This window comes from Callithrix jacchus, chromosome 22 (assembly GCF_049354715.1).
Source record: "Callithrix jacchus isolate 240 chromosome 22, calJac240_pri, whole genome shotgun sequence".
In the NCBI taxonomy this organism is placed as follows: domain Eukaryota; kingdom Metazoa; phylum Chordata; class Mammalia; order Primates; family Cebidae; genus Callithrix; species Callithrix jacchus.
Window position 1 is genome coordinate 7,756,015 of NC_133523.1, and position 24,088 is coordinate 7,780,102.

Here is a 24,088-nt window from a genome sequence, read left to right on the forward strand (position 1 = left end):
CAGCAGTGACTCAAACTCTTTGTATTCATGGGACTTATGTCTTGTCTTGGGGTGAAGAAGACACCCCAGTGAAACAGATCAACTGGGACAAGAGGGCTGAAGGAACTACACAGGATCAGGAGACACAATACAGTGGCCTCTTTGGTGGCAGTCTGGGAAGGCTTCTTGGAGGAGGTGACATTTGAGCTGAGATGAGAATGTATGTGACTGTCTGGGGTGCAAACATGATACACGTGCACTTGGTGAGTTGGAAGCCAGCAAGCAGCAGTTGCTGTAGATGAAGCTGGAGGGGCAGAGGTGGGAAGGCAGCAGGGCCAGAATGCGGAGGCCAGGAATGTGTCCGGAAATAAGGGGCTCAGGTAAGGTGAAACCCTAGACTTGGGGTCCACTTGGGATCTTTGGGGGAAGTGGTACCTCAATTGGCTGCATCTCTGGTCGCTAGAAACCTGTGGGACCCCTGCTCAGAGAGGCCCAGAGTGGAAGAGCCAGGGCCCGACACAGAGGCAGGCTGTGGTTATCTACAAAGCCTCCTTCCCTTACAGCACATCACGTGTTCCCGCCTGAGCCTCTGGCCGCAGGAGTCAGGTGACCCCAGGCAGCAGGCCAGGCTTCGGGGGCGGGAGACTGAGTGAATGTATGCAAGCGTGTGTGTGTTTTCATCTCTGGGAGGCCCAGACATCTGGGGTCTGAATTTCCTTTTTCACAACCCTGGACACGTCCTTCATTTCCAGCTAGATTGAAAGCAAAAACAAAACAAACCTATCTGCGTAGCTCTGATCTGCTGAGCAGTGCAAGGGTCCTTCAGGGTTCAGGGCAGCTGTGGGGATCCTGCTCACTCAGACCCCTGGAGAGGGGCCAGGGATCCTCTGCTCGTCACCCCCTCAACCCACCTCCCATGTCGGTACAAAGCCCCGTGTCTTCTGTTTCCCCCAATCCAAGGCTATTTTTAGCCACTAAGAAGGATTATCACTTCGGTTCCCAGGTGGCAGGGGCCGAGCTGGGAGTGGGGCCAGGGAGGCTTCAAACAGCAGCCAGGCTTGGGGGTGGGTGGGGTGAGAGGAGAATAGAGACTTGGGATGGTCACACTGGCCCTGCCACCCATGAGGTGGCTCTGCAGATGACCCTGAGCAGCTCTTGTCCAGCCCAGCCCAAACACATCACTGCTGCTTTAAGGAAAGGTGGCAGACGCAAGGAAAGCTTCCAGCAGCCTGAGGCACCTCAAATGCTGGGAACCGTCCTAAGGGCTTGGAAGAACCATCTAGAAGCCTCCATAGGCCAGCACCTCTCCTTTCCAGACCGCTCCCCATCCTGCCCCAGCCTCCTGTCTATAGTAACCATTACGGCCACTAAGTTGTTTTTTGGGGTTTTTGGGTTTTTTTTTCCAGAACGGGTTGCTCTGTCACCCAGGCTGGAGTGCAGTGGTGTGATCACAGCTCACTGCAGCCTCAAACTCCTGGGCTCAAGAATCCTCTCACCTCAGTCTCCTGAGTAGCTGGGATTATAGGTGTGCACCACTATGCCCACTTAATTCTTAAGTTTTCTGTAGAGATGGGATCTTACTATGTTGCCCTGACTGGTCTCGAACTCCTGGCCTCAAGCCGTCCTCCCACCTTGGCCCCTCAAAGTGCTGGGTGTGAGCCACCGCACCCAGTCCTCTAAATTTTACTAAGTGCTCACTCCACTCCAGTTACCATTCCCAACCTCTCCATGGGGAACAGGGACTATTGATTGTTCCATTTTACAGATGAAACTGAGGCACAGAGAGGCCAGGTAACATGGCTGGCAAACGGGTGAGGCAGGAATCTGATCTGTTGTGATGCCAGCATGGAGTGTTTATAAACTGCCTGCCTCCTGAGCCTTATAATAGCCTGGTAGAGCAAAGAGGGAATCTGGCTGTACCCATTTTTCAGATGGGACAACTGAGGCCTAGGAAGACAGATGACGGGGAGTGAACAGAAGAGCTGGGATCTAAAAGAGAAAAGCTAGAAATTGAGGAACACATCCCTCAGCCTCATTTCCTCCCTTCCCTCAGGAGGAGAAGCTGAGCCGTGCTGGCCTGGGGTGCCTGGTTACAGCCGTACCTGAGTCCCTGTCCTATGGCAGCCTCTGCCTCAGTGCCCCAGGTGCAGGGTCTCTGGGCTGCTTAACCACCCTTCAGGGAGGGCACCTGTCCCACCAACAGATGAAGACGTTGAGGCTCCCAAGGCTTTGAAGCATTGCAGCCAGGACTCTGGCCAGTCTGCTGGGCTCCAGACCCTGTTCTTTTTCTCAAACTACAATATCTCTTATTTATGCTTTAAGAGAGAGAAGAGGGAAGGGAACAGACAGAGATAGATTAGCGAGAGGGTAGGACCTCTGGGGCCAGACCTCTGCAGTCAGGGTATATCAGTCCGAAGCCTCCTTGGAGAGCTCCCTGGTTTAGAAAGTGCAGGGTTAGAAAGTACTGAATCAGGCACAGAAGAGTAGAGTTTACAACTGGTTATGCTTTCTTCTTCAACCCTCCCTGTAAAACCATTGCTTGGCCAGCTCCTGACATCACAGTGAGCGAGACAGGGTTGGGGAGAGCGCTTTAACAGGATCCAAAGCAGGTCAACCAGGGGCTACATTCAGGAAGAGGTGATAACTGAGCTGGGTTTTGAAGGATGCATAGGAGTTTGCCAAACAGAGAAAGAAAGTGTGTAAGCCCTCAGGGCAGAGGTGTTGCTTGCTTTCCCCACTATTTTGTGTCTTCAGCACCCAGCATGGTGCAGTAAATACTAAATGAGTATTCTAGGCAGAGGCCAGTATTTGTAATGACTAGGATGTGTGAAACTATATTGTCTGGTGGGGGCAGAGTATCAGCCAGTGAACTGGTGGCTTTGAAGCTGGGCACATCAGCAGAGGCCTGAGATTGTGAAAAGCCATTGTTCCTGTGGTTCTCCCTCATCCGCTAAGCCCATCATGACTTGAATGCACCAAGATGTACAAGGATGCATCTAAGACCCTTGGGTGAGGAGAAAACATGGAGCTGGGGTGTCTGGATTCCTGGGACACCTAGCCCCCTTCTATCTGCACCCAGGGGTCTGTCACATAGATAGCAGGGTCTCTAAGAGAAGGCTGCACCAGTGACTTGGGAGGCTGAGGTGGGAGGATGGCTTGAACCCAGGAGTTTGAGGCTGCAGTGAGCTATGATCGGGCATAGCTCATGTCATCCAGTCTGGGTGACAAAGTGAGATCCTGTCTCTTAAAAAAAAAATAGGGGATTTCAGATACCCTGCAGTGTCATGGTTCTGGCCGTGAGGCTGAGTACAGTTGGGACCAGAAGTGCCAAGCTGGCTGTGTGTCCTTGAGCCCCATGGGTGCACAGGATCAAGCCAACCTTGTCTGCTAGTAAAGATGGTTTTGTTTTCTAGAGAAATCAACCACCTGGGCTGAAGTCCCCACATCCACCCAGCTGTTTATGTTTCTACTCTGTCTCAGATACCTGGGCCTCATCGTGGGTCTAGACTATCCGCTCTCCCACACGCCTGACTGCTTGTTGGGCCGCTGACTTCTAGTGTCCCTCCCCAACCAAAGTATCCAATGCTAGCAGCTGCTCCTAATGCTTCGCTGATGCCTAAATGTCAGGTGCCCCATGGCATGGTATTCTGACTGCCCTTCATGTGCACCCTCTTGCTTTGGGTTTTTTTTCCCCCCAAAACAGGGTCTTGTCGACCCCTTGCTGATAGATAGAGGACTCCATCTATCTTCATGGATTTCAACAGCAACCACTCATTGACAAGTCCTACCCAGGCCCCACCTACCCCAATCTGAATAGATCGTGCCTCTTCCACATGCCCACAGGAACATTTTAGCTGTGCCCCTCCCCTGCCCACTTATATTATCTGACACTAGCCTGACTCCCGTCCTGAAATCAGCTCACCCATTCTGGTCCATCCATTTCTTCAGATTGGAAGGCTGATAGTTTCAGTATCCAAGTGGGGTGATGCTGAAGATGGAATTAAATTTGTTAATCAGCTGACCTTGAGATGGGAGATTATCTCAGTAAACCCAGTGTCATCACAAGGGTCCTAAAATGATGAAGACGGAGGCGGGAGAGACTTTTTCAGAATGATGAGGTGGGAGAAACACCCAACTAGCCACTACTGGTTCTGAAGATGGAGAAAGGGACCAGGAACTGTGGGATGCAGGCGGCCTCTAAAGCCAGAAAAGGCAGGAAACAGCTGGGTGTGGTGGCTGGAGCTGGTAGTCTGAGCTACTCAGGAGGCTGAGGCAGGATGATGGCTTGTGCCCAGGAAATCAAGGCTGCAGTGAGCTATGATTGCGCATTCCAGCCTGGATGGCAGAGTGAGATTGCCTCCCTGCAGAAAATCTAGTCTGTTAGCAATTTTCTAGTATTTAATACATCATGATACAGCAGATATCTTGGACTTACTACTCCTGCTAACTGAAATTTCAAATCCTTTGACCAGTATCTTGCCAATTTCCTCTCCCAACCCTTCTCTGGCTCCTTTTTGGAAGGCATTTGGCTCTTGCGGGGGAGGGGGGGAACCCATGTCTCTGGAATCTTTCCCCTTATCTCTGTTATCCCACCTGGACACGCTAGAGCACCCTCTTCTGGCCTACAAAATGCTATGCCCTGCATGGCAATGAACACCCTGAGGATCCCTGCGTTATTCAAAATAAAACCAAGGGCTTTATTTATAGAAACCCCACATTCCCCTGATGGGAGTGTAAAATGGTGCAGTCTCACCCTGGAAAGCAGTTTGCCCACCTTGGCCTCTCAAAGTGTTGGGATTACAGGGGCAAGCCACCATACCCAGCTGCCCACCACCACCCAGGCTAGTCTTGAACTCTTGGCTTCAAGGAATCCTCCTGCCTCAGCCTCCCAAAGTGCTGGGATTACAGGCATGAGCCACTGTACCCTATTTTTTATTTTATTTATATTTTTTTCTTTACTCTGTTTTTGGAGACAGGTTTCACTCTGTCATTCAGGCTGGAGTGCAATGGCATGATCATAGCTTACTGCAGCCTCCGCCTCCCGGGTTCAAGCGATTCTCCTGCCTCAGCCTCCTGGGATTACAGGTGCCTGCCACCATGCCTCGCTGATTTTTGTATTTTTAGTAGAGACAGGGTTTCACCATGTTAGCCAGGCTGGTTTTGAACTCCTAGCTTTGAACTCCTGACCTCAAGTAATCCACCCACCTTGGCCTCCCAAAGTGCTGGGATTACAGGGATGAGCCAGCTCCAGCCTATTTTTATTTTGTAACATTGCAAGGTTGTCAAGAAGAACTGACAAAACCAAGCTATGATGACCAAAACAAATGTGGGGTCCGGGGGCAGGGCAAGGTGGCTCACACCTGTAATCACAGCAATTTGGGAGGCTGAGGTGGGAGGATCGCTTGAGCGCAGGAGGTTGAGGCTGCAGTGAGGTATGATTGCACCACTGCACTCCACCCTGTCAAAAAAAAAAAAGAATGGAATGGATGTTACCTTTGGATGACAGAACAGGGACAGAGATTGATTGGGAAGAGGCAAGAGATAAGTTTCTAGAGGGAATATTTGTGGTAGGAGACTGGATTAGCCAGGTACATGGCTTTGTCCAAACTCAGTGACTGTGCCCTGAAGAGGTGCAGGCCAGGTGCAGTGGCTCACACCTGTAATCCCAACACTTTGGGAAGCCAAGGCAGGAGGATCACTTGAGCCAGGAGTTTGAGACCAGCCTGGGCAACATAGGGAGACCCTCTCTCTACACACATAAAATGTTAAAATTAGCCAGTCATGGTGGCGTGTGCATGTTGGTCCTGCCTACTCGGGGGCTGACATGAAAAGACCATTTGAGTCCAGGAGGTCAAGGCTGCAGGCAGCCATGATCATTGCTCTCCAGCCTGGGCCACAGAGCGAGACCCTGTCTAAAAAAAAAGCATGCATTTCACTGGGGTAAATTTTACCTTGAAAGAAAAACCCCTTAAGCAAATATTGATCCTAGTTAATGATCTGTGTGCGGACGTGTTTCGGGGCGAGACGGCTTGAGGTCTGCTGCCTACGTTGCGTCAGGAATAACTAGATAGACCAATGGGTGCATAGAGGGATGGACAGGCAGATGCAGGGGCAGACTGGTGATTAAATAAATAGAATGGAATGCAAAGGGGAGAATCTGGTATTGAGAATACAGGTATTCATTGTAAAAATCTTTCAACTCTTTTTTTTTTTGAGATGGTGTTCTGCGGCGTCACCAGGCTGGAGTGCAGTGGGGTGATCTCAGCTCACTGCAACCTCCGCCTCCCAGGTTCAAACAATTCCTCTGCCTCAGCCTCCCGAGTAGCTGGGATTACAGGCAAGCACTACCATGCCTGGCCATTTTTTTGTATTTTAGTAGAGATGGGGTTTCACCATGTTGGCCAGGATGGTCTCAATCTCCTGACCTTATGATCCCCCCACCTCAGTCTCCCAAAGTGCTGGGATTACAAGCGTGAGCCACCGCATCGAGCTCTTTCAACTTTTCTGTAGGTTTGAAATGTTTATTGCAAAACGCTGGGGGAAGGCCAGGCACAGTGGCTCACGCCTGTAATCCCAGCACTTTGGGAGACTGAGGCGGGTGGATCACTTGAGGTTAGGAGTTCAAGACCAGCCAGGCCAACATAGTGAAACCCTGTCTCTACTAAAAATACAAAAAAATTAGCCAGGCATAGTGGCGCACGTCTGTAATCCCAGCTACTCAGGAGGCTGAGGCATGAGAATTGCTTGAACCCACATGGCAGAGGTTGCAGTGAGCTGAGATCACGCCACTGCACTCTAGGCTGGGTGACAGAGACTCCATCTCAAAATGTTGGGAGGAATAATCCAGATTCTTCCCTGTGGCCCCCGCACCTTGCATGCCCTGTGCTGTTCCTCATCACCTCCCTGGCCTCCCGTCCTCCCTCTCTCCCCATTGCTCACTCTACACCAGCCACAGGAGCCTCTGCTGTTCCTCCAACACATCAGGCATGGTCCTGCCTCAGGGCCTTTGTACTTGCTGTGTATTTAGAAAGCCCCTCCCCCAGCCCCACCTCCTTGTGTGCACACCCCACAACTGTCTCGTCTTTTTTGTTTTTCCCAAAAATAGGGCCTTGCTCTGTCCCCCAGGCTGGAGTGCAGTGGTGTGATCATAGCTCCATGCAGCCTCAAACTCCTGGGCTCAAGCCGTCCTCTCACCTCAGCCTCCTGAGTAGCTAGAACTACAGATCCATACCACCACACCTGACTACTTTTAACATTTTTTTTTAGAGACATGTTCTTGCTATGTTGCCCAAGCTAGTTTTGAACTCCTGGGCTCAAGCGACCCACCTGCCTCAGCCTCCTGAAGTGTTGGGATTACAGGTGTGAGCCACTGCGCCTGACCCAACCTCATCTTTTTTTTGTTTGTTTTGTTTTTCAGACAGAGTCTCACTCTGTTTCCCAGTCTGGAGTGTAGTGGCACAATCTCAACTCACTGAAACCTCTGCCTCCCAGGTTCAAGTGATTCTCCTGCCTCAGCTTCCCAAGTAGCTTGGGTTACAGGGGCATGCAACCACACCCCACTAATTATTTTTATATTTTTAGTAGAGAAGGGGTTTCATCATATTGGCCAGGCTGGTCTTGAACTCCTAATCTCAGGTGATCCACCTGCCTTGGCCTCCCAAAGTACTGGGATTACAGGTATGAACCACTGTGCCTGGCCTGACCTCCTCATCTTTAAGTCCCAGTTCAGATGGCACTCCTTAGAGAGCCTCTCTTTGATCACATTTAAAATCATGCCACTCCGTTTTCTCCCTGGCCCTGTTACACTTCAGTATCTCATTCATGTGTGAATCTGTTTACCTGTTTCTTGCCTGCCCTCTCTATTGGTCTACGAGGTGGGCAGGAATGTGTTGGCTTTTTCCCCTGTTGTGGCACCAAGGCCCAGCCCTGACCTGGCATGTACAGGTCAATTGCAGAACATCTCTCTGCCTGGATGGATAGATGGACAGACGGACGGATGGGTGCAAGGATAGATGGGAAAATGGATAGAAGCGTAGCTGGAAGAATAGATGGGTGGAAGGATGGGTGGGTGGAAGGACACACGGGTGAATGATGGGTGAACAGATGCGTGGATGATGGGTGGGTGGATGAATGGGTAGGTGGATAGTTGATGGCTGGATGGACAGATGTGTGGATGGGTGGATGATGGGTAGATGGACAGATTTTTGGATGGGTGGATGGATGATGGGTGGGTGGAGAGATGTTTGGGTGGGTGGATGGATGGATAAATGGTAGGTGGATGGATGATGGGTAGATGGATACATGGGTGGGCAGATAGATGGATGATGGATGGAAGATAGGTAGATGGATGAATGGGTGGGTGGATAGGTGGATGGTAGATGAATGGGTGGATAGGTGGATGATGGGTGGATGGATAATGGCTAGGCAGACAGATGTTTGGATGGGTAGACAGAGGGATAGATGAGTAGATAGACGGGGGATAGGTGGACAGAGGAATGAGTGAATGAACAAACTTTCTGAGTGGGAACCACTGTGGTAGGCCAAACTCTTGGCTTAAGATCTCAGGAAAGGGAGCAGCTCTTTGGGCTCCACAAACAGGCTGGGACATGCTGGCTGGAGCTGCCCGACTTTGACTCCGCTCTGTTATCCAGCAAGCTTAGTCATGCGATAGGCTCTCTTACCCACCCGCTTCATGGGCTCTGCGATAACGAGCAAGACCCCTGAAATTCCCACATAGAGGGGAGTCCACCTTCCAAAGGATGGCCAGGAGCTCTGGATCCCTTTTTTGAGATGGAGTCTTGCTCTCTTGCCCAGGCTGGAGTGCAATGGCACCATCCGACTCACTGCACTCTCCGCCTCCCAGGTTCAAGCAATTCTCTGCCTCAGCCTCCCAAGTAGCTGGGATTAAAGGCGCCTGCCGCCATTGCTGGCTAATTTTTGTATTTTTAGTAGACATGTGGTCTCACCATGTTGGCCAGGCTGGTCTTGAACTCCTGACCTCATGATCTACCCGCCTTGGCCTCCCAAAGTGTTGGGATTACAGGCTTGAGCCACCGTGCCTGGCCGAGACTCAAGTTCTTGACCCCACGCGGCCACTCCCCTGCCTTCTGGCTACCATCTTGGCATCAGTTAAGTGCAGAGTAGTAACTATTGTGTTGGGCTGTGTTGTTATCACTCTTGTTAAGGATCAGTGGGCCAAGCACTTTAGGTTGAGAAGCCTGGGTATTACTGTCTCTGTTTCACAGATGAACTTGAGGTTCAGAGAGGTCAAGTCATTTGCCTGAAGACACACACTTCAACTCTGCCTCTAACACTGACCAGGCAGTTGGGGGCAGGGGGATGAGAATGGAGTGGTGGCTAAGGCCTCTCTCTTCTGGGGCCAGAGGACAGTTCCAAAGTCCCAGGCAAGGGGAGTTCCATCTTCCAGTCCCGCCTCCTGGTTGTCAGCTGTGCTGTTAGGGGCCCAAGTAGGAGTTCTGAGGCTCCAACCTCTGAGGCCCACTTGCCCCACCCATTCTGCTTGCAGAGCTCCCAGCTAGCTGGAACCTGTGTCCACAGAATGCTGTCCAGTTTCAACGAGTGGTTTTGGCAGGACAGGTTCTGGTTACCGCCCAACATCACATGGACACAGCTGGAAGACCAGGATGGCCGTGTCTACCCTCACCCCCAGGACATGCTGGCAGCCCTGCCCCTGGCGCTGGTCCTCCTGGCCATGCGCCTCATCTTTGAGAGGTGAGTGACCCATCACCCCCGCGGCCACTCCAGCATATGCTCCTGCCCCCGCGTGCAATTTGCCATTGCAGCATGCACCCAGCAGAAGCTGGCTTTTCACCAAAGTGCTTTCCCTGGCTCCACCCTACCCCCAGTCACCTCCATCCACACTTCTGGCCTCTGATTTCGGGTTTACTGGAACACAGGCCACAGATTGGGGCTGGGTGTACCAGCAATCTTCCTAAAACAGGGATGGGAGGTTGGGCACAGTCACTCACATCTGTAATCCCAGCACTTTGGGAGGCTGATGTGGGTGGATCACTTGAGGTCAGGAGTTCAAGACCAGCCTAGCCAACATGGTGAAATGTTGTCTCTCCTAAAAATACAAAAATTATCTAGGGGCACACCTGTAATTCCAGCTACTCAGGAGGCTGAGGCAGGAGAATCACCTGAACCTGGGAGATGGAAGTTGCAGTGAGCCAAGATTGTGTCACTGCACTCCAGCTGGGCAACAGAGCGAGACTCCATCAAAAAAAAAAAAAAAAAGAAAAGAAAAAGAAAAAAAAGACAAATGTGAGCTGGGGGTGTTATCCCATCCCAAAGACATCCCAGGGACTCTGTGAAGGACAGTGGGGTGGGCAGAGGGTTTTCCAGTTTCAAACGCAGGGGTTTTAGTCCCTGTTTAAAAAAAAAAAAAAAGAACATGCCAGGTATGGTGGCTGATGCCTGTAACGTCAGCAACTTGGGAGGCCGAGGCGGGTGGATTACTTGAGTCCAGGAGTTCAAGAGCAGACTGGGCAATATGGTGAAACCTTGTCTCTATTTTAAAAATACAAAAATTAACTGAGAGTGGTGGCTCGTGCCTGTAGTCCTAGCTACTTGGTGGGCAGGGGCTGAGGCAGGAGGATCGCTTGAGCCCAGGAGTTGAGACTACAGGCATGCGCCACCACACCTGGCTAATTTTGACTGCAATAGCGTGATCTTGGTTCACTGCAATCGCTGCCTCCCAGGTTCAAGAAGTTCGCCTACCTCAGCCTCCCAAGTAGCTGGCATTACAGGTGTGTGCCACCACCCCGGCTAATTTTTGTATTTTTAGTAGAGACAAGGTCTTAGCATGTTTCCCAGGCTGGTCTTGAACCCTGAGCTCAAGCAATCCTCCCACACTCTACCTCCCAAAGGAGACCCTGCCTCTTAATACAAAAACAAGAATCCTAACTTCAAATTTTAGGTCTTCTGCCTACTCCCAGTGTCACCTCGGGCATGTCTCTAACCCTGTGAGCCTCAGTTTATCCATTAGGACGGTGGGACAGTTAGGGTTAAGTGAGCCAGTGCATAACATGGACCTGGCCTTATGCTTAGCAGATAATAACCGCTCCTTAAATGTCTCCGCATCATGACTAGTCTGCAGTCAGTTCCTTGCTAGGCTCCTCTGGGCCTCAGTTTCCCCAAATGAGGGATGATGTTGGGATAGATGGTGGATATTAAATTTGGTTTCCATCTGTGATGTTGGGGCACCCTCTTGTTGGCAATGTGGTGATTGACCAGGGTCCCTAATCTCCAAGTCCCTACCCTGGAATGGGGGATGCTGGGAGGAGGGACTTGGAGAGAGACCAGATCTGCCCCTGTCCCTGACCCTGGGAGCCCCTAGACTGGCAGGGGGACTCAGACCAGGGCCCAAGCCACAGTGAGACCGGCGGTAAGGAGACTCTTATCCCTGGTTTGGGATTGGGCAAAGGTACCTAGGTACCACGAGTTGGTCTGCACACCCACACCCTGCAGACAGATCCCGCTGCCTTTTTTTTTTTTTTTGAGACAGAGTCTCACTCTGTCACCCAGGCTGAAGTGCACTGATATAAGGCTCACTGTAACCTCTGCCTCCAGGTTCAAGCAATTCTCCTGCCTCAGCCTCCTGAGTAGCTGGGAATATAGGCTCCCACCACCATGCCCTGATGATTTTGTTTTTTTTTTTTTTTTTTTTTGAGATGGAGTTTTGCTCTTGTTGCCCAGGCTGGAGTGCAATGGCACCATCTTGGCTCAAGGCAACCTCCGCCTCCCAGGTTCAAGCGATTCTCCTGCCTCAGCCTCCAGAGTAGCTGGGATTACAGGCATGTGCCACCATGCCCTGATGATTCTGTATTTTTAGGGGAGACGGGGTTACATCATATTGGTCAGGTGATCCGCCCACCTGGCCTCCCAAAGTGCTGAGATTGCAGGCGTGAGTCACTGAGCCTGGCCCGATTTTGCATTTTTAGTAGAGATAGGTTTCACCATATTGGTCAGGCTGGTCTTGAACTTCTGACCTCAGGTGATCCACCCATCTTGGCCTCCCAAAGTGCTGGGAGTACAGGAGTGGGTCAGCTGCCTTCTTACGTTCGGTCTATTGCAGCAGCCCCACTACCCCTCCAGGGCCCCAGGGGGTGAGGCCAGAAGTGGAAAATTGAGTCCTGCCCCATGAGCCTTTCTGACTCAGGCCTCCAAACCTATGAGAAGGAAGATCCTTCTCATCACACTCTCTGCCATGTGCCAGCTGTGCTCTCTGAGCCTGTAACTTTGCCCCTCCAAGACTTGGTTTCCCCACCGATAGCATGTTTGCCCCCCACACACAGGAAATCCTGTCTCTTCACCTAGACTGATGGGCTCTCTCTTGTACCCAGATTCGTTGGCCTGCCCCTGAGCCGGTGGCTAGGTGTGCAGGATCATACCAGGAGGCAGGTGAAGCCCAACGCCAGACTAGAGAAACACTTCCTCACAGAAGGCCACAGGCCCAAAGAGGTGAGAGTTTCCCATGCTCTCCAACTGGCACTACTGTCCTGGAGGTGGGGCCTGCAGGTGGTATGTGGCCCATTTGTTGGAATAGGGGAAGCCAAGGTGGGTTCAGGCACCCCCACAACATCCCCACTTTCCCGTTCATCCCGAGTTCCCTGGGCTGCCTCACCAATCTCCCTGGGAAAGGAGGCCCCACCCCTCCCAGCCTCCCTGGGAAATGGGTCCCACCCCTCCAGCCTCCCTGGGAGAGAGAGCCCTTGTCCCTCTTAGTCTACCAGGGAGATAGAGCTCTGCCCCTCCCAGTCTCCTTGGGAGATGGAGCGCCGTCCCCCCTACCGGCCACTACCAGCCTCCCTGGGAAATAGGCCCCATACCTTCTGCCTCCTTGGGAAATGGGCCTCGCCTTTCCAGCCTCCCTGGAAAATGGAGCCCTGCCCCTCCCATTCTCCCTGGGCCTCAGTGGGTACAGTTACCCAATGGACACATTCTAGGAGGCTGAAAGTAGTTGCTTGTTGCCTATCTTGGGAAGGAATGGAAGGTCTGACTGTGCTCATGGGGGATGGAATAACAAGCAGCCCTGTGACCCTCCCTCCATTCCCATCTCTGGCGTGGCTGCCTGCTGGACAGGCTCTGCACTGTGGAAGCGTGGCTGGGTCCAGAGTGGGGTGGGAAATGGTGAAGACCATGTACCCCAGGGGTGACAGACCAGCTTCCACAGAGCTAAAAACCACTTAACTCCCCCTTTTCTTGTCAATTTCCCTCTGCAGGGAGGGCTTGGTGGGTGGGGCAAGGTCTCAACTGCCTGCCTAGGTTGGAGGTGTGTAGAGCCACAGCCCTACAGGATCGTGGGGTGTCCCCTATTGCTGTGCTGAGGCACAGGATCCAAGAAATAAAGAGACAAGACACAGAAGGACAAAGAAAGCACAGCTGGGCTCGGGGGCATGGGGCATGCCACCTATAAGTGGAGACAGGCGAGGCCCCAAACATCCAGAAGCATCTGTATTAGATATAGGTTGTGGGGAAGGGTAGTAAGTGAAGTCATCTTTAAGGACAGTGATAGGGTCAAGACATTCATGTGAGCGATAAGCAAGGGGTCCACCCCCATTAGGTCACCTAGGCTAGGAGGTGGGCCGTAGGCAGTGAAGAGGGTGTAATGTGCAATCTCTCTTATCCAGGGGCAGGCTACTTCTAAGGGATTCTCTAGGAGGATGCTTTAAGCAGCAACAGAGCTGACAAGGTCTACAGCCCCCTGCTGGCAGCTTCCAATGCTTTCTCTAGGAGGATGCCCTGAGCCAGCACAGTAGCTATACTGGAGGGGTTTTAAGCCCTCGAACGCTCTTGGGATTGCCCCCTGAGGGCAGCCTTCCACAAGAACTGGATGCAAGGTACTACAACTCCTTTATCAGGAGGAGAGGCCCTTGTTCCATGTCTGCCCTACAGCAGGTATCTTTATGATACTGAATGCTGCCGCCTGGGCCAAAGATGCTTGTCCTGGTATAACTGCTTTTCCCTTAAATCATGCTGTGCACCGTGTCTGCTCTAGACATTCCTCCGACTATAAGCACGATATGCTTACATAGGTTGTATAGCTGTTTATCCCTTAATTCATGCTCTGTACCATGTCTTCTGCTCTAGGCATTGCTCCCACTATGAACTAAGATAATTATACATATATAAATGAGTAGTAAGATATTCTTCAGGCACTAATTCTATAATCTGTTATTATATATAAAGGATAAAAAGATATAACTAATAACACTATAAACTAAGATATTCTTCAGGCACTAATTGTGCCGGGAATCTGCTTCGCTCTGCTTCTTCGGTGCCCAGATTGGGGGTTACCCACAGAGGTGAGAACTGACCGTTCTGGAGGGGCGCAGGAAAGCCTCTGTGGGGGCAGGGTATGCTGCATGCCAGTCTCTCTTAATCCCAATCCCACCAGCGACCTGCCTGCCCTGTGAACAGGATTTGCTTCTCATTTTTTTGAGATGGAGTTTCACTCTCACCCAGACTGGAGTGCGATGGCGAGGTCTCAGCTCACTGCAACCTCCACCTCCCGGGTTCAAGTGCTTCTCCTGCCTCAGCTTCGTGCGTAGCTGGGACTACAGGCACATGCTACCACAACCGACTAATTTTTGTAGTTTTAGTAGAGATGGGGTTTCACTGTGTTGGCCAGGCTGGTCTTGAACTCCTGACCTTGTGATCTGCCCACCTTGGCCTCCCAAAGTGCTGGGATTACAGGCGTGAGCCATGGCACCCGGCAGGATTTGCTTCTCTTAAGGTCTAAGTGTTCTGCAGGACCCCACCCTGGGACCCCCAACACTGCCTCTCCATATAGACACAGCCATCCTGTAGGCAAGACATGGGACTTCAGTGGAGGAGAGGACAGAGCCAAGTCCTGTGAGGACATGGGGGGAAGCCACCATAGGGCCTCTGTAACCCTTGTCCCCATCACCCACTCCCCAGCCCCAGCTGTCCCTCCTGGCTGCCCAGTGTGGCCTCACACTGCAGCAGACTCAACGATGGTTCCGGAGACGCCGGAACCAGGATCGACCCCAGTTGACCAAGAAGTTCTGTGAGGCAAGGTAAGCCCAGGATGGGTCTGGCTGGGGCTTTTAGGGTGCAGGGCAGCAGGGGGGTGTCTGCTGTTCTCACAGCTTCCTCCCTGTCCGCAGCTGGAGGTTTCTCTTCTACCTGTCCTCCTTTGTGGGCGGCCTCTCCATCCTATATCACGTGAGTATACCTGACTGCTCACCTGCCCCGCCCACCTGCCCCAGAAACACCTTCTATGCCCCAGACTTGGCTCTGGTGGGAGGGGAGTGTGTGGAGGGGTGCAGCCAGAGCGCGGCGAGAGCTTGGGGGGGGGTGGTGGTGAATGTTCACTCAACAGGTACTTAGGGAGGATCTACCATGTACTATAGGTTTGGGTATCTGATGAGGCCCTGCCCCTCTCAGCCTTCTTGGGCAATGAGACTTCACCACCACCACCACCACCCACCACCCCCACCCCCTCTGTCTTCCTGGCTGATGAGGCCCGGCTTCTCCTGGCCTCCTTGGAATGAGACCCCCACTCATGAGTGAGAGGCAGGAAAAAGCAGGGCTGGGTAAAGACAGCATCTATGAGATTATGGAAGGAATCCCAAAGAGGCCACAGACCCAGGCTGGGAGGCTGGATTCTCACTTCCGCACAGCCTGACACCCGTTTCCCTGCAGGAGCCATGGCTGTGGGCACCAGTAATGTGCTGGGACAATTACCCAGAGCAGGTGAGTAGCAGAGTGTGTGTGAATGCTTGGCGGGTCAGAGTGATGATGACAGTTGCTGCAGCCATGATCATGAGATCCGAACCCTGATACTAAACCACCATTCCTCTGAGTCCCACTCTATCTCTGATTCCCCTGTGGAATAGAGAGGGGCCAGGAAACTCGAAGCAGGAGCTTCCACCAAACCACTGCCCTTGATTACCTCCAGGGATGGGAAGCTCACTCATTGGGATTCAAGTGTCCTGGTTTTGGGTGGAGAGGGTCTTGAGCCATGCCCCTGCCCGATGGGAGGCTTTGCTCCCCACAGCTAACCTTGCCCTGCCCTGCCACAGACCCTGAAGCCATCCATGTACTGGTGGTACCTCTTCGAGATGGGTTTCTACCTCTCACTGCTAATGAGGCTGCCCTTTGATGTCAAGCGCAAGGTGAGGCCAAACAAGATTCTGGAAGCCCCAGTCTATGGACAGGGAGCTGGGGTGCCGGGCGGTGAGGCAGCCTCACAACCAGATCCTGAGAACTTCCTGGTGCCTCCTGCATGAGGCAGAGGCCACACCAACTCTGAAAGGGCCTGCTCCTTGGCCCATGGGGTGGGGGGCCCCCTCCAGCATCAAGCCTCGTCCCCACTATGACCCAACGTCTCCCGCAGGATTTTAAAGAGCAGGTGATGCATCACTTCGTGGCAGTCATCCTGATGACCACCTCCTACAGCGCCAACCTGGTGCGCATTGGCTCTCTAGTGCTGCTGTTACACGATTCCTCCGACTACCTGCTGGAGGTGGGCCTGGCCCCTGCCTGACCCCTCCCAGTTGCTGTACCCAGCCCCTCCCAGGTGCCCCTCCCATTCCTCCCAACCTTGCAGGGAGATGAAGCGAAGCCCCGCCACTCCCAGCCTCCTTGGGAGATAAGGCCTCGCCCCCCTGTCTTGCTGGCTGAGGCCCTGCCCTTTCTTGCCTCCTTGGGCAGTGAGGCCCCACCCCCTCTGTCTTCCTGGATGATTAAGCCACACCCCTCCCGGCTTCCTTGGGCAGAGGTCCCACCCCTCTCATCTTGCTTTGGTGATGATGCCCGGCTCCCTCCATCTTCTGGGGAGATAAAGCCCTGCCCCTTTCAGCCTTCCTCCTTGGAGGACAAAGCTACACACATGTGCAGACACACATGTATTCACACTTTCTTTTTTTGAGATGGAGTTTCACTCTTGTCACCCAGGCTGGAGTGCAATGGTGCAATCTCGGCTCACTGCAACCTCCACCTCCTAGATTCAAGCGATTCTCCTGCCTCAGCTTCCCAAGCAGCTGGGATTACAGGCACCTGCCACGATGCCCAGCTAATTTTTGTATTTTTAGTAGAGACAGGGTTTCACCACATTGGCCAGGATGGTCTTGAACTCCTGACCTCAGGTGATCTGCCTGCCTTGGCCTCCCAAAGTGCTGGGATTGCAGGCGTGAGCCACTGTACCCACCCTATATTCACACTCTTTACCTTTCTAGGTAGTTCCTGGAAAGTCAGGTCCCACCCCAACTCACCTGGTCCTTCCTCATGGCACCTTCTCCTTGAGACCAGGCCCCTCCTTGCCTGGCCCCTGATCCTGAGCGCATTTCTCTCTGCTGTCCTCCTCAGGCCTGTAAGATGGTCAACTACACGCAGTATCGGCGAGTGTGCGATGCTCTCTTCCTCATCTTCTCCTTGGTCTTCTTCTACACCCGCCTGGTGCTCTTCCCCACCCAGTGAGTCAACCCTCCATGGGGGTCAGGGAGGTGGGAGGGCATGTCTGAGATTCCAAGACTGCCTCACCCTTGGTGCCCTGCCCCGGGGAGCTGGGGATATTGGCTGGGAGACTCCAGGAGGAGGGCACAGCATATGCAAAGGCCCAGAGGTGAGACAAACTGAGATTTATACTTACCATTACTCAGCATTCCTGGACCACGGAGTAGAAGGAGAGGTCAGGGTTGCCAGCGCACCAAAGTCTGACCCGTAAATATTTGAGGGGCCTCTTGAATGTGCTGGGAACACAGCAGAGGCCACAGTGTAAAGATCCCTGCCCTCGTCAGCAGACATTGCAGCAGGGAGTGGGTGGTGGGGGGTTGGGGAGCAGATGGTAAATGAGGCAGCCAGGTGAAATAGACAACACGCGAAGGAGTGACCATACTAACAAGCAAATTAAGTCAGGGGCCAGGCATGGTGGCTAACGCCTATAACCCAGCACTTTGGGAGGCCAAGGCAGGCAGATCACTTGAGGTTAGGAATTCAAGACCAGCCTGGCCACATGATGAAACCCCATCTCCACCAAAAATACAAAAATTAGCTAGACAGGATGGTACATGCCTGTAATCCCAGTTACTCGGGAGGCTGAGGCAGGAGAATCACTTGAACCCAGGAAGTGGAGGTTGCAGTGAGCCTGGATTGTATCACTGCCCTTCAGCCTGGGTGACAGAGTGAGACTCTATCATAAATATATACAGCTATACACACACACACACATGCCAGGTGTGGTGGCTCCCACCCCTGCAGTGTCTCCTCACGAGGGCAGGGATCTTTGCACTGTGGCCTCTGCTGTGTTCCCAGCACATCCAAGAGGTCCCACAAATATTTACTGGGCAGACTTTGGTGTGCTGGCAACCCTGCACTCCAACCTGGGTGACAGAGGAAACTTTATCTTAAAAATAAAATAAAATTGGCTGGGTGTGGTGGCTCACACCTGTAATCCCAGCACTGTAGGAGGCCAAGGAGGGCAGGTCACCTGAAGTCAGGAGTTTGAGAGCAGCCTGGCCAACATAGAGAAACCCCGTCTCTACTAAAAGTACAATAATTAGCTGGGCATTGTGGTACATGCCGGTAGTCCCAGCTACTCGGGAGGCTGAGGCAGGAGAATTGCTTGAACCCAGGAGTCAAAGGTTGCAGTGAATCAAGATCATGCCATTGCACTCCAGCCTGGGTGACAGAGCAAGACTCCGTCTCTAAATAAATTAATTTAATTTTAATGAAGTTGGGAAGGGAACAGGAATTATGGGCGGGGTGGGTAGTTGGAAAGTACAGGGGTAGGGAATGCCTCGTCCACAGCATTCGTACAGGCAGATGGGAGGGGGCCAAGGAGAGAACCGTGCTGATCAGAGGAAAAGAAGGTGCCAGGAAGAGAAAACACGCATGGGCAAAGGCCCTGAGGCGAGACGGTGCCTGGCATGTTAGAGGAACAGCGAGGAGGCCTTTGTGGCTGGAGCACAGTGGGTGAGGGGGAGGGCAGGGAGGAGATGGGGGTGGCTGTCCAGGGCCTTAATGTAGGGGGACTTTGGCTTTGACCTCGAGGGAGATGTGAGCTATGGAGGTTATAAGCAGAGGAGGGATTCGATCTGACCCAGATGTTCTGGGTGCCCTCCAGCAGCTGCAGGGAAACATAATGGGAAGTGTGGGCAGGAGCGAGGGAACCCAGGGTAGGCGAGAGACACCAGACCCAAGGGGATGTCTCTGGGGTCAGATGAGAACAAGCACAGAAGGAACTGCTGGAGGCATCAGGAGTTTGCCCGGCTGGGTTTGAGGGGGTCTGTAGCCTTAGAGGAGACATGGAGAAGGCACTGGGCATGCCATTCTGGGCTTCTGAGGAAAGAGGTAATGTAGGATTTGCCAGTCCATGGCTGGTATTTGCAGCTACCAGCCTGGATGGGGTCACCTAGGGACCAGATTTGGACAGAGAGGCTCACTCCTGGGGCTCCCTGATGTTTGCATATCGAGAGAGCAAGAACAGGGCTTATGGAGCATATGAGTCAGATTGCATCCTTCCTCTGCCTACAACCCTCCATGGCTCCCACCTGTCTTGGAGTCAGAGCCTGAGATTAGGCAGAAGTGGCTGTGAGATGGGGAGATAGTGAGGTCGGGGGAACCAGAGAGGGAAGGGGCCCAGGGAGGAGAGTGGACTACTGGGCACCTGCTGTACTGGTTGGTGAAGGTTGGGGCTGGGACTCAGCACTGTGTAGTGAGGAAGGAGAGGTCACTGGTAACCCTACAGTTGATTTTGGGGTAGGAGAAACACGGCAGCTGCAGCCAGTACTTTCAACGAGTTCCAATAAATAAGCCTATAGGGAAAAGAAGTTGGTAGGTAGCCAGAGGGGCAGAGTAGAGTCAATAGAGAGCTTTTTGGTTTTGGCTTTTTCTTGTGTGAAATAACAGTGGGGTTGGCATTGATGATTAAGAACCAACAGGAAGGCCGGTGACTCATGCCTGTAATCCCAGCACTTTGGGAGGCCGAGGCAGACAGATCATTTGAGGTCAAGAGTTCGAGACCAGCCTGGCCAAATGGCAAAACCATCTCTCTACTAAAAATACCAAAATTAGCCAGGTATGGTGGTGGGTGCCTATAATCCCAGCTACTTGGGAGGCTGAGGCAGGAGAATCGCTGGAACCCAGGAAGCTGAGGTTGCAGTGAGCCAAGATCATGCCACTGCACTCCAGCCTCGGGGACAGTGCAAAGATGTGCAAAGCTCTGCCACTGCACTCCAGACTCGGGGACAGTGCAAAGATGTGCAAAGCTCTGTCTTTGCACTGAGTTTCAGAAGAGAGGGTGCGGTGGGAGCTGGCTCCAGGACAGTGTCCCAGGCAACAAGCAAAAAGGTGGAATTTGAGGGGAGGAGCAGGGCACTTGGGAACGTTATTTCCAACTGACGGGTTGCACAGTGAAAAATGAAGCCCCGCCCTTTCCAGACTACCAGGGAGATGAAGCCCCACCCCTGTCTGGCTCCCTGGCTGATGAGGCCCCACCCTGTCTGTCTTCCTGTAGATGAAGCCCCGCCCCTCCCTAGCTTCTCGTATCGAGCCCCACCCCTCTTAAACTCTGGGAGATGGAGCCCTGCTCCCTCTCAGTCTTCCTGGGAGATGAGGCCCCACTGCCTGCCTTCCTGAGAGATGAGAAGGCAGTCACCTGCTAATGAGAGGGAGGTGATAGGGGTCTGAGAAGAGAAAAGGGGTCAAAGTGCCACCCAGTAAAGCAGCTGGGATCATAAGCACCCTCTTGGGTTGGGGTTCGTGGTCATTAAGGGCCCGTCAGGGAGCTTGAGTGTGTTCTGCGCATTTAGTGCAAGCCAGTGAGAGGCCCTTGAGTGCCCAGCTTAAGAGCATAGGAATCACAGGGTGGAGGGCACTAGGGCGCTATAGAAGGTTATGGAGCAGGGAAGGCCATGCCAGTTAGAGATTCCTGGGACTGGGGTCTACAGCAGCTGATGCCCCGGCGTCCTCCTCTCCCTCCTGCCATAGGATCCTCTACACAACATACTATGATTCCGTCAGCAACAGCGGCCCCTTCTTCGGCTACTACTTCCTGAACATGCTTCTGATGTTGCTGCAGCTGCTACATGTGTTCTGGGCTTGCCTCATCCTGCGCATGCTCTATAGCTTCATGAAGAAGGGCCAGGTATGGCTGGACCTCCCCACGGTCCCCAGCCCCAGCCCCAAGCTCCTCCTTTCTCCTTGCTCCAACCTGCATCCCTCTCTCTCTTCCCCAGATGGAGAAGGACATTCGTAGTGACGTGGAAGAATCGGACTCCAGTGAGGAGGAGGCGGCAGCAACCCGGGAACCTCTCCAGCTAAAGAACGGGGCGGCTCGTGGGCCCAAGGCAGTTCTTGCTGACGGCCCTCGCAGCCGAGTGGCCAGGCGTCTGAACAACAGTCACACAACGGCCACATAGCCAAGTGGGGGTTGGCCATGAGGGGCTGCCCCCAGCGCCTTGGATATTTCTGGGGTGATGGGACTGGCAGTCCTGGGGCCACCTTTCCGGAGACAGGGAGGGCCCCACCCAGGGTGGGCAGGGAGGGCTGATGATCTGTCTCCTGCCCCTTCCTTCGGCCCACCCACCCTCCTTCCCACTGGGCAACTGGACAGAGCTGAGAGGCAGCAGCTGGATGTCTCAGCTGGCCACAGACACCTCCGGGCTACAGCCTGCAGGGGGAGCCCCAGGCTGAAAAGGGTCCAATAAAACATAAACGGAGCCATATTTTCTGCCTGAGAACTTGGGTCCCCATCAAAGGCTCCTTCTTCATCCTCAGAGACCCCTGAGGGAACCAGACCTCTACTTACATATCCCATTGATGTAAGGGCCCCCCAGGGGCCCCAGACAGCAGCAGAGCCCGGAGACCCACCCCCTTGCTGTTCCCAGATGAGCCCCTGACTCCCCAGCCAGGGCCTCGAATAAGCCTCTCCCTGCACCCTTAGGGTGCCCTTGGTCAGCCTTTCAAAGACCCCCTTACAAACTAGCTCTGAAAGGTCCAGTCCTTTGCGCAAGGTCACACAGAGGTCATGGACCAAGCAGAAGAGATGCTTAGGCTCATCCCTGGCATCTCCCTTGGGACAATGGAAGGACTGGGGATAAAATCCCACGGGCTTCCCAAGGGTTAGCCTGGAGAAAGTCACCATCTCTTAAGCTCCCAAAATAAAGAAACGGAGGCCAGGTGTGGTGGCTCACACCTGGAATTCCAGCACTTTGGGAGGCTGAGGCAGGCACATCACTTGAGGTCAGGAGTTCCAAGACCAGTCTGAGCCTGAGCAACATAGTAAAACCCCATCTCTACTAAAAATACAAAAATTAGCTGGGCATGGCGATGCATACCTGTAATCCCAGTTACTTGGGAGGCTGCTGCAGGAGAATCGGTTGAACCTGGGAAGTGGAGGTTGCAGCAAGCTGAGGTCACACAACTGCACTCCAGCCTGGTCCACAGTGAGACTCTGTCTCAAAAATAAAAAGGAAGTTGGACAACAGAATTGGAGAGAATGGGGGGGGGTCTGATCTCACATACATTACTGAGGGGAGTATAAATTGCTACCAACACTGGAAAAACCATTCAGCATTGTGTACAATTGTTTACCTTTTATAAAGCTCAAAAGCAACCCAAATGAAATAACGTTGCATAGGCATGAATGCCTAGCTAGTAGACCTATAATAAAATAAACACAGGCTGGGTGCAATGGCTCACATCTGTGATCCCAGCACTTTGGGAGGCTGAGGCTAGCGGACCACCTGAGGTCAGAAGTTCAAGACCAGCCTGGCAAAACCCTGTCTCTACTAAAAATTACCCAGGCACGGTGGCAGGCACCTCTAATCTCAGCTACGCAGGAGGCTGAGGTGGGAGAATTGCTTGAACCCAGGAGGCAGAGGTTGCACTGACCCGAGATCATGCCACTGCACTCCAGACTTGGCAACAGAGCCAGACTCGGTCTCAAAAAGTAAACGTGTAAAGAAACCAGGTGTGGTCGCTCACCCCTGTAGTCCCAGCACTTCGGGGATTTAGGCAAGAGCATTGCTTGAGTCTGGGAATTCAAGACCAGCCTAGGAAATAGAACAAGACTCCTGTCTCCACAAGAAAGAAAAAAAAAATGGGCAAAGGATTTGAATAGAAATTTACTGGCCAGGCGTTGTGGCTCAGGCCTGTAATCCCAGCTCTTTGGGAGGCCGAGGCAGGTGGATCACCTGAGGTCAGGAGTTCAAGACCAGCCTGATCAACATGGAAAAACCCCATCTCTACTAAAAATACAAAAATTAGCTGGGCATGGTGGTGGGCGCCTGTAACCCCAGCTATTTGGGAGGCTGAGGTAGGAGAATCTTGAATCCAGAAGGCAGAGTTGCAGTGAGCTGAAATTGTGCTCCATCTTAAAAAAAATTCTCAGAAATAAAAAGCACATGAAAAAATATTCAACATCATTAGTCATTAGGAAAATGCAAATCAAAACCACAATGAGAAACCCCTTTACATCCGCAAGAGTGGGTATAATGAACGAAGTGTCGGCAAGGATGTGGAAAAATGGAAACAACTCTGTTCACTGCTGGTGGAAATGTAAAATAGTTAATCACTGAGGAAAATCATTTGGTGGTTCCTCAAGAAGTTAAACAGAATTACACTATGATCCAGCAATTCCACTCCTAGGATTAGACCCAAAAGAACTGGAAGCAGGTACTCAGATACTTAGACATGAATGTTCAGCGCAGCACTAGTCACAATAAAGGTAGAAACAGCCGGTCATGATGGTTCACTCCTGTAATCCCAACACTTTGGGAGGTTGAAGCAGGAGGATTGCTTGAATCTAGGAGTTCAAGACCATCTAGGCAACATGGTGAGACACTTCCTCTACAAAAAAACAGAAAAATCAGCTGGGCATGGTGGCTCACACCTGTAATCCCAGCACTTTGGGAGGCCAAGGCGGGCAGATCACAAAGTCAACAGATTGAGACCATCCTGGCCAACATGGTGAAACCCTAACTCTACTAAAAAAAAAAAAATTATATATATATATATATATCTCCTAGCTGGGTATAGTGGTGTGCACCTGTAGTCCCACCTACTCGAGAGGCTGAGGCAGGAAAATCACTTGAGCCTGGGAAGCAGAGATTGCAGTGAG

General features: G+C 52.5%; 1 protein-coding gene across 2 annotated transcripts in view; it reads left to right on the plus strand.

The window, feature by feature from the left end:
• The window catches only part of CERS4 (ceramide synthase 4), a 50,319-nt gene extending 26,483 nt beyond the window's left edge, over positions 1-23,836 (plus strand). For both annotated transcript variants that reach the window (XM_035284175.3, XM_035284177.3), the window contains exons 2-11: positions 9,506-9,711; positions 12,345-12,462; positions 14,923-15,041; positions 15,132-15,189; positions 15,670-15,720; positions 16,050-16,142; positions 16,364-16,492; positions 17,335-17,441; positions 20,956-21,112; positions 21,204-23,836. In XM_035284175.3, coding sequence (XP_035140066.1) covers positions 9,539-9,711; positions 12,345-12,462; positions 14,923-15,041; positions 15,132-15,189; positions 15,670-15,720; positions 16,050-16,142; positions 16,364-16,492; positions 17,335-17,441; positions 20,956-21,112; positions 21,204-21,386 — 1,188 coding nt within the window. In that variant the 5' untranslated portion in view covers positions 9,506-9,538 and the 3' untranslated portion in view covers positions 21,387-23,836. The remainder of the gene's footprint in view (positions 1-9,505; positions 9,712-12,344; positions 12,463-14,922; positions 15,042-15,131; positions 15,190-15,669; positions 15,721-16,049; positions 16,143-16,363; positions 16,493-17,334; positions 17,442-20,955; positions 21,113-21,203) is intronic.
• The last annotated feature ends 252 nt before the right edge of the window (positions 23,837-24,088 follow it).